The sequence below is a fragment of the Diceros bicornis genome, chromosome 4 (assembly GCF_020826845.1).
Source record: "Diceros bicornis minor isolate mBicDic1 chromosome 4, mDicBic1.mat.cur, whole genome shotgun sequence".
NCBI lineage: Eukaryota > Metazoa > Chordata > Mammalia > Perissodactyla > Rhinocerotidae > Diceros > Diceros bicornis.
Genome location: NC_080743.1, coordinates 28,813,792 through 28,827,443, shown reverse-complemented (window position 1 = coordinate 28,827,443; position 13,652 = coordinate 28,813,792). Strand labels below are relative to the sequence as shown.

The 13,652-nt window shown below is 36.0% G+C and overlaps 1 protein-coding gene across 9 annotated transcripts in view; it reads left to right on the top strand.

Annotated features, from left to right (window-relative positions):
* Positions 1–13,652, top strand: part of EVI5 (ecotropic viral integration site 5) — a 233,937-nt gene that overhangs the window by 139,942 nt on the left and 80,343 nt on the right. For all 9 annotated transcript variants that reach the window (XM_058538530.1, XM_058538529.1, XM_058538527.1 and 6 more), the window contains 2 exons: positions 3,991–4,137; positions 12,839–12,934. In XM_058538530.1, the coding sequence (XP_058394513.1) occupies positions 3,991–4,137; positions 12,839–12,934 (243 nt within the window). The remainder of the gene's footprint in view (positions 1–3,990; positions 4,138–12,838; positions 12,935–13,652) is intronic.

Below are 13,652 nucleotides of genomic sequence, written 5' to 3'. Positions count from 1 at the left end.
GTTTTTCATTTCTAGCATTTCTGTTTGATTCTTATAGTTTTCATTTCTCTGCTGATATTACCTATCTGATCTTGCATGTTTTTCACCTTTCCCTTAGAGCCTTTAGCATATTAATGACAGTTGTTTTAAATTTCCTGTCAGATAATTTCAATATCTATGTCATATATAAAGCTGGTTCTGTTGATTGTCTCTGTTGATTTGTCTCTTAGTAGTGTTCTTTTTTTCTTACCTTTTCCTATGCTTTGTAATTTGTTGTTGAAAACTGAATATCTTGTATAGGACAATAGACTAAGGTAAATAGTTTTTATGCCTGGAAATGGGCATACCTTACCTTCTGCTAGGCCTTTAATGTGGGGGATTTGAGTTAATATAGTCAGGAGTTGGGCTGGGTTTGAGGTTTGTTGTTTCTGTGGTTACCCTCAGTGCACCACAATCTTCAAATTCCTCCAGCAATATCTTATTTTTAGATTGGGGGCTGGTTTGCCAAAGGGTTTTCTCAGTGTCTCTAAGTCTTCCCTTTGCACGGCATTTCAGAGAGGGTCAGTCTCCAGCAGGATTCCACTGTTACTTGTTACAGGAAGTTGGAGGTGCAGAGAACACCTGCCCTATTGTTCTGATGAAGTCTCAGTCCTAGGCTGCACTGTGTCCCTGGATCTGGAGTGTTTGGCCTTCTTAGTGCTCCTGCCCTACCTCCAGCTATAGTCCTAGGTCCGAAATATAGTCCTGGCCCTTCCTCAGATGCAGTGGTTTCCTCCGGTGCCCCAAGGGCAACAGTGGTTATTGCCCTGCTCCAAGCAAAGTAAACCTTTTATTCCCTAGAGGAGACAAGCAAGGTTTAGTGACCGTCCTACATTGGCTGCTCTTCCCCTCCCTCATCCTGTACCATGGACATCTCTTTCTCAGGACTCTCATCAGTCTTCTTTGAGTGTTCCTGTTGGGGTCAATGAAGAAAAAGTATGCAAGAGTTTTTTAACTCTGCTCCTGCCGTGGGCTCCACACTTGGCCTCTACCAATTTGATGTTTATTTTAGCTGAATTATTCTTAACAGCTTCTGGCTGCATCTGCCCTGTCTCTCCTTAGATGTTGGGCTAGTTGATTGCCCTGTGATCTCACCTCTCTGAGTTCAACAGTTTGGCTGTTTTTTTAATTGAAAGTTTGGGAGCAATGCTCTTTCTGACTCTCTACATCCCCAATCATAAATCAAAAGTCTTTATGATAATGTAGTTGAAATTGTTTTATTTTGTGCTTTCTATTTCTTCCTTTTTTTCTTTTTATTTTCCTCCTTTGCTTTTCTTTGGATTTAGTTTTTCTTTCTCTTTCTCTCTTCTAGTTGGACTTTTATAATTCCTTTTCTTTTCTGTTAGTGTTTGTTACCTGAAAAAAAGTTGAAATTATTTCTTCAATATATCTAACCTCCTATTTAATCCTTTAATTGAACTTTTTTTTTTATAATTTTATTTATTTATTTTTTCCCCTAAAGCCCCAGTAGATAGTTGTATGTCACAGCTGCACATCCTTCTAGTTGCTGTATGTGGGACGCGGCCTCAGCATGGCCGGACAAGCGGTGCGTCGGTGCGCGCCCAGGATCCGAACCCCGGGTCGCCAGTAGTGGAGCGCGCGCACTTAACCGCTAAGCCATGGGGCCGGCCCTAATTGAACTTTTAATATCGGTAGCTATAGTAATTTCTAGAAATTGTGTTTGGTTATTTTTCAAATTTGCTGAAAGTTGTTTTGACGGTAACTTGTTCTTTGCTTATGTTTTTGCTTCTTTGTGTGTGTCTGTGTGTCTGTGTGTTCTGTTTTTTTTAATTGATGTTTTAATAGTTTATAACTGTGAAATTTTGGGTTGTACATTTTTGTTTGTCCATCACCATACATATGTCACCCTTCACCCCTTGTGCCCACCCCCTGCCCCCATTGTGCCTGGTAACCACACTACGGTTTTCTCTGTCCATGTGTTGGTTTATATTCCACATATGAGTGAGATCGTACAGTGTTTGTCTTTCTCTTTCTGGCTTATTTCACTTAACATAATACCCTCCAGGCCCATCCATGTTTGCAAATGGGACGATTTTGTCTTTTTTTTTTATGGCTGAGTAGTATTCCATTGTATATATATACCACATCTTCTTGATCCAATTATGTCTAATGATTTTCAACATACACTATTTTATTTAAAGTCCTTATATGATTATTTTATTATCTAGAGTTCCTAAAACTCTATTATTGCTATCTTTTTTGTCTACTGTTTCTCACTCATGATCAGTTATTTGTTTTTTTTAATGTGTGAGTGTTTTGTAATTTTGGATCATGGACTTGTAATCATGGGTGCAGGAAGAAGTTTTATCTGTGGGAATTCTTTGTAGTTCACGTTGAAGGCATATCTCTGACGTGTGGTTATTTATTTTAATGGTAGGAGGTAAGACAATAAAAAGAGGTTGTGGAACAATTTTTTTTTTGGCTGAGGAATATTTGCCCTGAGATAACATCTGTTACCAGTCTTCCTCTTTTTGCATGTGAGCCACTGCCACAGTGTGGCCACTGACAGACAAGTGGTGTAGGTGTGTGCCTGGGAACCAAATCCAGGCCGCCAAAGTGGAGCATGCCAAACTTAACCACTAGGCCACCGGGGCTGGCCCTGGAACATTTTGAATACGGTATTAAGAAGTTCACTCTTAACTTTGTAAACAGACAGTATTCATTGACTGAAAGTAAGACAGAAGAAAGTAATATAGAGGATGGTCTTAGAAAGGAGGCATTTCTTCTGTGAGTCAGGAGGTTAAGTAAAAGTAAAGATGAAGAAACCTGGAAGTGGTAGAAAGTTTTGGAGCTTAAATCTCTTAGATGCTACAGGTTTTTTATTAAAACTAGAGGCAGGGTCATTTTCTTAGAGTGAGGTAGAATAGGTGTAATAATAGTAACAACTGAGCATTTATTAAATATCTGTTAAATTTCAGGCGTTGTGTGAGACTCCTTTCATAAACTTTTCTCATATAATTCTCACAACACAGCCTTGAAAGGTAAGTAGTAATATCTATGCCTATACCAGTGTACTGAAATTTGATGGGATTAGATAACTTGACCAAGGTTGAAGAACTATTACACGAAGAGCCAAATTTTACCTATCTTTGGTTATGATAGTCCCTTCTGTTTCTTTCAGGCCCCTAATAGAATAATTTGTGGTTGAGAGAATTCAGGTTGAGTCAAGCCTGAATGGGAAAACTACATCTTGTCAGTCAATTCAAGGTCTATATTTTTTTTAGCATGTCCTATAGTTATACACTAAGCAGCAAACATTTATTGATTTCTTACGCTATATTAAGCCCTGTTACATGTATTATCTCATTTAATTTTGAAGACAACCAAATGAGAAATAGGTAGTATTTTATATATATTTTTCAAATGAGGAAATAAAGACTCAGAGATATTAACTAGTTTGCTTAATCACCAAATAGCAAGCCAGAATTCAAAACCAGTGCATGTTTCATAAAAACAAACTGTGCTAGACGCTGGAGGAATGTAGAAGTGCACATGACACGTTTTATGACATCAAGGAGTTTACAGTTCAGTAAATGGTAGTGGTGGCTTTCAGTCAGTCTGTGCTTTCTTTTGGGAGCTAGAGAGAGGAGTTAAATTCATCATATTCCTATATCTACTCACTTTGTACCACATTGCCTATTTCAGAGATTAATACCTTTAAGTTCTGTGTAAACATCCTTATAGTATATAGATATTTATTGTATAAATGGTAAGTTGAGCTATAATGAGAGTTTCTAACATGGACCTTATCTATTCTTTTGGATGATTTGATTTTTAAAGCAGTTTTATAAACCTTTTTTTTTAAGTATTTAACTATTCATTGAATAAAATTGACGTATAACTAATAACATTTTTATAATGTTGTCAAAGCATAATATGGGTAGGTAGAAATTTGTAAGTTTTTTCAGGCCCTTTATCTAAAGTCTGAGTATTTATATTTTTAATTATTAGAACCAGATCAATAGTAACCATCTTCGAAGAGCAGAGCAAGAGGTGATCAGTCTACAGGAGAAAGTGCAGTATCTTTCTGCACAGAACAAAGGACTACTTACTCAATTAAGTGAAGCAAAGCGCAAACAAGCAGAGATTGAGTGCAAGGTAAATATGTTTGGTCAATATAATAATGCTTTTTTTGTTTTTGTCTCGTCACTAATTACATTATCTTAAAACCAAAAAAAAAGCTAGTCTTATTTCCCACTTTTCCTGAACTTGGTTTGGTGGTTGCTTTTGGACCAGGTTAGCTCATCTTGCTTTGGGGTGGATTTCAGGCAGGAAACCTCATTTTCAACCGCTTTGTTAAATTCTAGTGCAGGAAATTAAGTTAACTAAGTGGTTGAAAATTGGTATTTCTTTACAGTTTTTGTTTTGACCTGTAGTCCATTAATACCAAAACTTTTAATGTCTCAACCAAAAAGATAGGTAATTTAGAGAGATTAGGGCAACTCTGCTCTAATTGGTACCTTATTAGTGGAGTGTCAATATTAATATATGTCTTCTGTATAGAGTAGAGAGCAAAAGAAATGTGTGTGTACTAATGGGTTGGAAAAATTGTGTACATTCCCCATTGTTATGTTAATCAGTTTTTCTATTTTTTTTGTGTGTGAAGTGTGTGGATTCATAAAGCCAGAAAAAGTATTTGAATGCAAGAACATTTTTTCTTGAAATAAATTTACAGTATAGCAGTGGTGAGAGAGAGAGGAGATGGAAAGTGGGGTAGAAGGAGAGGGTGTGTGTGTGTGTGTGTGTGTGTGTGTGTGTGTGTGTGTGAAATAACTAAAGAGGTGACTGTGGTCTGAATGTTAGAATGGATTGCTGAGGACAAGTTATGGAATTTTAAAAATAAACTAGACATCTATCTTTCCATGATGAGATAGTAGGAATGATACCCTTTAAAGATTCCAGCCTTATTATTCTATGATAAGAAATAAGACTTTCAATGGCACATGTAAAGCTGTAATTCCATCAACTTGTTCTGGTGTCATTAAAAACCAAGAATGAAGCTTGAGTGGTTTATCAGTGTCACTGAAATCCAGAGATGAAATTACATCCTAATAAATATGCATGACTGTTACAGTTTACACTGACAGAAATCTGTAGGCAGTACTGAAATTTGTACTGACTTAAGAGTAGTCCCTCTTGAAGGATATGACTAGACTAATTTAAGGATAAGATGATGTGACATGAGGTTATAGCAATTTGACTTGTCATACTATCTGATTGAGTTTTTATGATGTTATATTGTCTATGCTGACTTATTTTTAATAAAAAACTAAATTTAATCTTTTTTCATTATTGGTGTAAGTTTTCCTTACACATATGTTGATAGCACTGTTACTGAATTTAATATTGCTCTTCAAATGCCTTAGTGCCTTTTAATCGAAGCCAAAGTGTTCTTTGGAAATAAAGATTTGGGGAGTTTGATGAAAATAATTGTTTTCTTTGAATTTATGTAAGTAATAGGCTCAGGTTAGGAATCGTAAAGAATTTTAAAAAAAGATATGAGATTTTATTTAATTTTTAATTGTTCATTAATACCTCTTTGAAGTGTTATAGATGCTGACTCTATCTCCCTCTGTGTTTGAGCTGTATATTGATATATTCAATCTTTTTTTGTGTGTGTGTGAGGAAGATTAGCCCTGAGGTAACATCCGATGCCAGTCCTCCTTGTTTTTCTAAGGAAGATTGGCCCTGGGCTAACATCCGTGCCCATCTTCCTCTACTTTATATGGGATGCCGCCACATCATGGCTTGGCAAGCTATGCATCAGTGCACGCCCAGGATCCAAACCTGTGAACTCTGGGCCGCCGAAGCGGAGTGTGCGTGCTTAACCACTACGTCACCGGGCCGGCCCCTGATTTATTCAGTCTTTTGTAATGCTTTTTACAGGTTTCAAGAATAACTAGTGTGTTAATTGTCACCCTAACACCTAGTACATATACAGATACATATGTATTTTATTTTATGTTGGAACAATTCAGGAACAAACCTAACTTTTTCAAGGAATCAGTCCTTCAGTTATATAAATCTGATTCATTTTCATTTAGTTTTATATGATTATAGCTTACGATTTGTTGATAAGTGATTATTAAAGCTCATTTTATTTTTCATTTATGGGAAATGTCAGGATATTGTTTTTAATATTAACGTTATTTTCCCTTTATAAGTGAATTTGAATGTTCTCATTTAAAGATGAAATAGGACAAGTCTATGATCTGCAATATGAAAATCCAAAACACTCTGAAACCCAAACATTTTTTGTAAATGTCACACAAAAATTCATTTGGGAGTAAAACTTGATTTGAATTGTTGTATGAGCATTTATAGTTTTTATTTATCTCACTTGGTGTCGGTTTTTCTGCTTCACTGCTTCATTCTGGTGAGCATTGAGCATACTGTTTCATTATGGATGCTGCCTCAGATCCTGCTGGATAACACTAATGTATGGTTTATACATCTTATTACTTTTCTAAAAATCTGAAGTTCTGTAACACACCTGGTCCCTGGAATTCCGGTAATGAGATTGTGGGATTTCCTTGAAAATCTGAATTGAAGATTATAGAAAGATTTTATATTCTCTTACATAGAGATATATATATCCATGAGAAAAGATATATTAATTCGTATACACGATTGTAAAGTTGTGTAATAAATAGTGTTAAGTGAGGAAAGTCAACCAAAATATTTTACTGTGATTATAATATTGTACATATATAGAATAATGATAGGAAGGAAACAGGAAGAAATTAAACCTGTTGCTTATATTTAATGTGAATTTTAATAATACATACACATTTACTCATAATGCTTTGATTTTTTTAACGAAGTATAAATGAAAGCATTGCTTACGACTCTGTCCCCTTTTGTCTCATTCTCTTGCTGACCGTACCACATACTTCATCTTTTGTTTTTACCCAGGTAACTGCTTTTATTATTTCCTGATACATCCTTTTAGAGTTTCTTTTAGGCAGATACTAGCAAGTAAAACGATATAATTTTTCTTTTCCTCACTTTCTTACATGCAAGTTAGCATACTGTAATATATGTTCTGCTTTTTGCTTTTTTTGTCAGTATGTTTGTAGAGCTTTCAATATCAGCGCTTGTAGTTTCTAAGGTACATTGTTTTCCATTGCATGCATGTGCCTTAGGATACCTAACTGGGTCCTTATTGGTGGGCACATGGTTGTTCCCTGTATTTTGCTACTACAAGCGGTGTTTAGTGAATAACCTTGTACATATATAATTTCAGATGTATAGAGGTATAGCTACATATTTCTATAGGATAAATTCCTGTAAATTGATTGTTTGGTGAATGGGTAAATACATTTGTACTTTTCATAGGTTTTGTCAAATTACCCTCCTTAGAGTTGTACCATTTTGTACTTTGGCCAGTAGGGCATGATAGTACCTGTTTCTTTGTTGTGTTACTTACAAAGTGTGTAGCCAAATCTTTTCATTTTATATAGATATAATTTACATATTCTAGGACAGTGATTCTCAAATAGGGCTGGGGGGAAGTGAGATTATGAAATTTCAAAGAGTGATGACATCTATTTATGTATTTGTCAAATATTTGGGCATTTTCTGTATGTCAGTTACTCTTGTAGGCACTGGGAATACAGTAGTGAAGAAGGTGGACACAATGTTTAGTGAGAAAATAAGTAAAAAATAAATGAATCATTACTAATGATGTACTGTACAGTGGGAGTTAAGGGGAAGTGGTAATTAAGATCGAGTGCCAGGAGGTGGTATCAGAGCTGGGACCTCAAGAGTAAGAAAGAACCAGCCATATGAAGAGCCCGGGGAAGATCCTTGCATGGAAAGCGTCTCAGAGTTCCTACTTTTAGACCCAAAAGCAGGAAAGAACTTGGTTGCTAAGTCTCATATGTAAAGAAAAGCTGAATAAGATAAAGTCAGGGAGGTATCCTGGGACTCCACTTCTTACCGTGTAGATTTTTATAGCCCATGGTAACCAGTTTGGGTTTATTCGTAAGTGCTGTGGGAAGCCAGTGGAAGGTTTTAAGTAGGAAAGCAAGATGATACGATTTTTTTTTTCTGTTTTGCTATGTTTGCTTCAGATTTTTTTTTTACTTTTAATTTTGAAATAATTTTATGTCTACAGAAAAGCGGCAAAGATAGTAGAGTCACTGTATACCCTTTAATCAGCTCCTCCTAATGTTAACATCTTACGTAACCATGGTACGTTAATCAATACTAAGAAATGAACGTTGGTAAATGTTATTACTAAACTTCCTACTTTTTTCAGATTTCCCCATCATGTCTCAGTCTCCTCTGATCTGTGACAGTTTCTCAGTGTTTTCTTGTCTTTATTACCTTGACTATTGAAGAATACTGGTCAAGTATTTTGTAGAATATCCTTTAATTTGGGATTGTCTGATGTTTTCTCATGGTTAGACTGAGGTTATGTATTTTAGGAAAGAATACAGAGGTGAAGTGTCCTTCTCAGCACCTCATATCAGGGGGCATATTGTATTGATATGTCTTACTGGTAGTGCTATTAATCTTGGTCATTTGATTAAGTTGATCTCTGCCAGCTTTTTCCAGTACAAAGCTTTTTTCCTCTTATACTCTAGTCATTATAAGCAAGTTACTAAGTCCAGCCCACAGTTCAAGGGCAGAGCAGGGTCATTAAGCCACACCTCCTGAAGGAAAGAGTATCAAAGAATTTGTGAACATATGTTAAAACCACCACAGTAATCAATAAATATTTTGGGGGAACTGTTTGAGGCTCTGCAAATATCCTTAAAGTTTCAGCAACTAATTTTAGCATTTATTAGGGGATATTGCTTGTAGCAATTAACTATTTTTTAATAGAACTCACATGCTACTGTGTGTGGAGATGGATTTGAGGTGTGACTGGAGAAAGACTGGATATGAGATCATCAGGTAATAGTATAGGAAAGAGGTGCTAGCTTGGGCTCAGGTATTGGCAGTGGAAATAAAGAGAAATACATCAATTCAAGATCTATTTTTGTAGAGAACAGCAAGACTTGGTGATTAGATTGGAGAGGGGAAAAATTAGGGGAAAATTGATGCCCAACTTTTTGGTTTTTATTTATTTTTTATTTTGTGAGGAAGGTCAGCCCTGAGCTAACGTCCATGCTAATCCTCCTCTTTTTGCTGAGGAAGACCGGCTTTGAGCTAACATCTATTGCCAATCCTCCTCCTTTTTTTTTTTTTCCCCCCAAAGCCCCAGTAGATAGTTGTATGTCATAGTTGCACATCCTTCTAGTTGCTGTATGTGGGACGCGGCCTCAGCATAGCTGGACAAGCGGTGCATTGGTGCGCACCCAGGATCCGAACCCGGGCCGCCAGTAGCGGAGCACGCCCACTTAACCGCTAAGCCACGGGGCTGGCCCCCAGCTTTTTGGTTTTTACTTGATTGATACAATTTTTTTTTATACGATGTTAACTAAAATTAGTAGAGTATAAATATATTAGTTTTCTATTGCTATTTAACAAATTACCTCTAAAACTTAGTGGCTTAAAATAGCAATAAGTACTAATATCCCAGAGTTTCTGTGGGTCAGAAATTCAGGAGCTGCTTAGCCAAGTGGTTCCAGTTTAGAGTCTCTCATGAGGCTGCAGTCATTGGCAGGCTTAACTGAAGCTAAAGTATAAGACTTTTTAGGTGGCTTGCTCACGTGGTTGCGAGTTGGTGCTGGCTGTTGGAGAGATCACTGTCCTGGAGGGGCTTTCTCTTAGTAAAGGATGTAGACAAGTAAACATACAATTACAGTGCAGTATGGATAGTGCTGTGATTGAGGAGGTATTTAGGACAGTACAATGGGAGTTTAGTGTTGGGGTAATGGTTCAAGAAAGGCTAACTAAGGAATTATTAAGCTGAGACCTTAAGCGTATGAAGGAGTTAGTTAAGGAAAGGCAACAGAGAGTTCACTAGGCAAAGGGAATAGCACGTGTGAAGAGCAGAAGTGAGAAAGAACAACAGGTGGTTTGTTTGAACTAAAAGAAGTTCATTCTAGCTGGAGGGCGGTGTAGTGAGGAATACTGGTAAGATATGAAGCTAGAGCAGTGAATAGGAAGCCAGTCACATAGAATCTTGGACACCAGTATAAGGACCTGGGACATTATCTCAAGACCTGTGGAGTGCCATTAAAGTGTTTAAAATAAGGGAGTGACGAGATTTGAATTTTATTCAACATAGACACAATGATAGGCTGGAGCCAGCAAGTAAAGGCTTGCAAGAACCGATAACGAATTGTTAGATTTTCAGGAATTTTGTGACACATTTGTTAAATAGACATATTAACAATTAAATTATATAGTGTAATTAAACAAATTATGGTAGAACATAACATAATTAAACAAATTATAGTGGAACAAAGGTAATAAATACTCACACTTTATCATTCCTAATTATTTTTACATTGTACTATTATCTAAGCTTTTGAGGTTTATACCTATTGTGAAATACCATATAATAGTGTGCTACTGTACATTTCTTCCCAACTCTGTCTTCAATAATGTTATGCTGGTAGCTTGAAAGGAACCATGGTGGGGGTATTTACACCACATAAGTTGGCAAACTACAAGTCAGGGCTTGATTTATTGTTTTGTTGATTGTCTAGACCAGAAGTTGGCAAACTATAGCCCATAGCCGAAATCTGTCTGGCTGTTTGTTTTTGTAAATAAAGTTTTATTGGTATACAGCCTTGCCCATTCATTTATGTATTGTCTATGGCCACTTGCACACTCCCATGGCAGATAGAGTAGCTGTGATAGACTGTATGACCCACAAGTCTAAAATATTTACTATCTGGCCCTTTAAGGAAAAGTTTTTGACTCCTGCTCTAGGCTGTTAATGCAGATGAAAGCTTAAAAGTGTGTTGTATCTTCAGCCTTTACGTTATGAGTAGCACAAAAATATTAAGGAAATTTTCTTCCAGTGTTTGATTACTATTATCAGAATTAATAAAAAACTGGCTCACATTATTGACAAATGAGTAAAATTCTAACATGTCCTCTTTGTTTCACTTTCATCTTTCTAACAAACAAAAATAATTAACTGACATTCATATCAAAACTTCACTTATTCCTCAGTCTCAGCCATAGGTGGCTTATGGATACAAGAGTTTGTCAAAAATCAGTGAAAGCATTCTGTGAGAATATATTGACTATATAGAATTTACAATAATGAGTACAATTGTGTGTTGCTAACTGTGGGGATACGTTCTGAGAAATGCATCGTTAGGCGACTTCATCGTTGTGTGTGCATCATAGAGTGTACTTACACAAACCTTGATGGTATAGCCTGCTACACATCTAGGCTATATGGTACTAATCTAATGGAACCACCATGGTACATGTGGTCCATCATTGACCAAGACATTGTTAAGCGGCACATGGCTGTATTGTATATCTTATTATCTGTATATTGTGTACTATACATCCTCTGTATCAGTTTATATTAAAATATATAATAAACCTGTACATGAACACATATGTACACACATGCATGCACATCCCTACCTGAAAGGTGGTTGTTAAGCACTTAGCAGCACAGCCCTGGGTATAGAGACTACATGTTCTGGCCATATGCAAATTGACAAAATATTTAAAGTAGTATTTGAAGTGAAGTACCAATATTAGATCTGAGATACAAGAATAAATATAAATTTTTATTTAAAAGTTTAATTATTACAGTTTTACTAAATTTAATATTAATTTTTTAAAATTTTGATATTATGGTACTGTCAGGTGCGAAATTTCTCCAGTGGTCACCATGTTGCACTTTTTTTTTTGTTTTTTTTGTTGTTTTTGTTTTGTGAGGAAGATTAGCCCTGAGCTAACATCTGTTACCAATCCTCCTCTTTTTGCTGAGGAAGATTGGCCCTGGGCTAACATCTGTGCCCATCTTCCTCTACTTTATATGGGACGCTGCCACAGCATAGCCCGACAAGTGGTGCATCAGTGTGCACCTGGGATCTGAAGCCACGAACCCCAGGCCACCAAAGCAGAGCGCGCACTCTTAACCGCTACGCCACTGGGCCGACCCCCATGTTGCACATTTTTGATACCAAGAGATTGGTAAATTTCAACTGAAGTTAATGGAGGAGCAAAATATTTTTGCATACCCCGTTTTTCTCTACCATATTTGCTTCATATTTTGTTATTTCTATAATAATAATACAGTATTATTTAGCATGGATATTGTAGAATATGATTTTAGAGTTTTTGTTTTGTGAAATTTTGATGTGATGAATGTTATGCAGAATTGTGATATAATTAGTTTCTATTATTCTCCTTTGTAGTGTAATGTAAGTATTCATTAACATTTATTGTCTCAGAAAGAATATAATCTTTTAATATTATCTAGCTAACTCTTAGTATCTGTATTTTCTGTTATTCTGTTGTCCTACTTACTTGTTTGAAAGTTCTCAAGAATTGTTCTTGCATAAAAAATTAACAGCTTTCATAGTCACCAGTAATTTTAATAATTCTAGTTCATTCAGTTAATTTTTAATTTAAAAATTTTGAGCAATATTTATATGAGTGGTATTTCTTAACATTTAAAGATGGAATGCTGTTCTGTATATTTATTCATTTCATATCAAGTTCAGGAAATAATGGCTTTTTTTCTCATTTAATCATGGATTTGTTATTTTCTAAATGTGAGGCAGGTTACAAGTGGTTACAAGTGGTTATGTTTTATTATTGGTTTGATTTATATGGTTTTTTTATACATTATTTTTTTATTTATCTATTTATCTATTTTTATTTTGTATGGTTTATTGTTGGTTTGCTCTGTTTGCCACCCTAGAATAAGGAGGAGGTGATGGCTGTGAGGCTGCGGGAAGCGGACGGCATAGCTGCTGTGGCTGAGCTACAGCAGCACATTGCTGAGCTCGAAATCCAGGTACCAGATGATGATAACAAAGCTCACGGAAAAATAATGCGTTTGTTTCCCTTCCCTCTGCACCTGAACAATGACTTATCTCTTCTTCCTGATGACTGTGATTCTATTTTCAAAACCTATTAATTTTCAAGTCCATTTTTTTTTTATTGTGGTAAAATACACCTAGCATAAAAGTTACGGTTTTAAGGTGTGCAGTTCTGTGACATGAAGTATATTCACACTGTTGTGCAACCAATCTCCAGAACTCCATTCATCTTGCAAAACTGAAACTCTGTACCCACTAAAAAACAGCTCCCCTTTTCTCTCTTCCCCCAGCCCCTGGAAACCACCATTCTATTCTGTCTCTGAGTTTTACTGCTATAGGTACCTCATATAAGTAAAATCATACAGTGTTTGTCTTTTGGTGAGTGGCTTATTTCACTTAGCATAATGTCATCAAGGTTCATCCCTGTTGTAATATGTGGCAGAACTGCCTTTTTAAGGCTGAATAGTATTCCATTGTATGTGTATACCACATTTTGTTTATTCCATTTATCCGTTGATGAATGCTTGGGTTGCTTCCACCTTTTGGCCATTGTGTGTAATGCTGCTGTAAACGTGGTGTACAAATATCTGAGTTCCTGCTTTCATTTCTTTGGGTTATATACCCAGAAGTGGAATTACTGGATTATGTGATAATTCTATGTTTAATTTTTTGAGGAATTGCTATGCTGTTTTC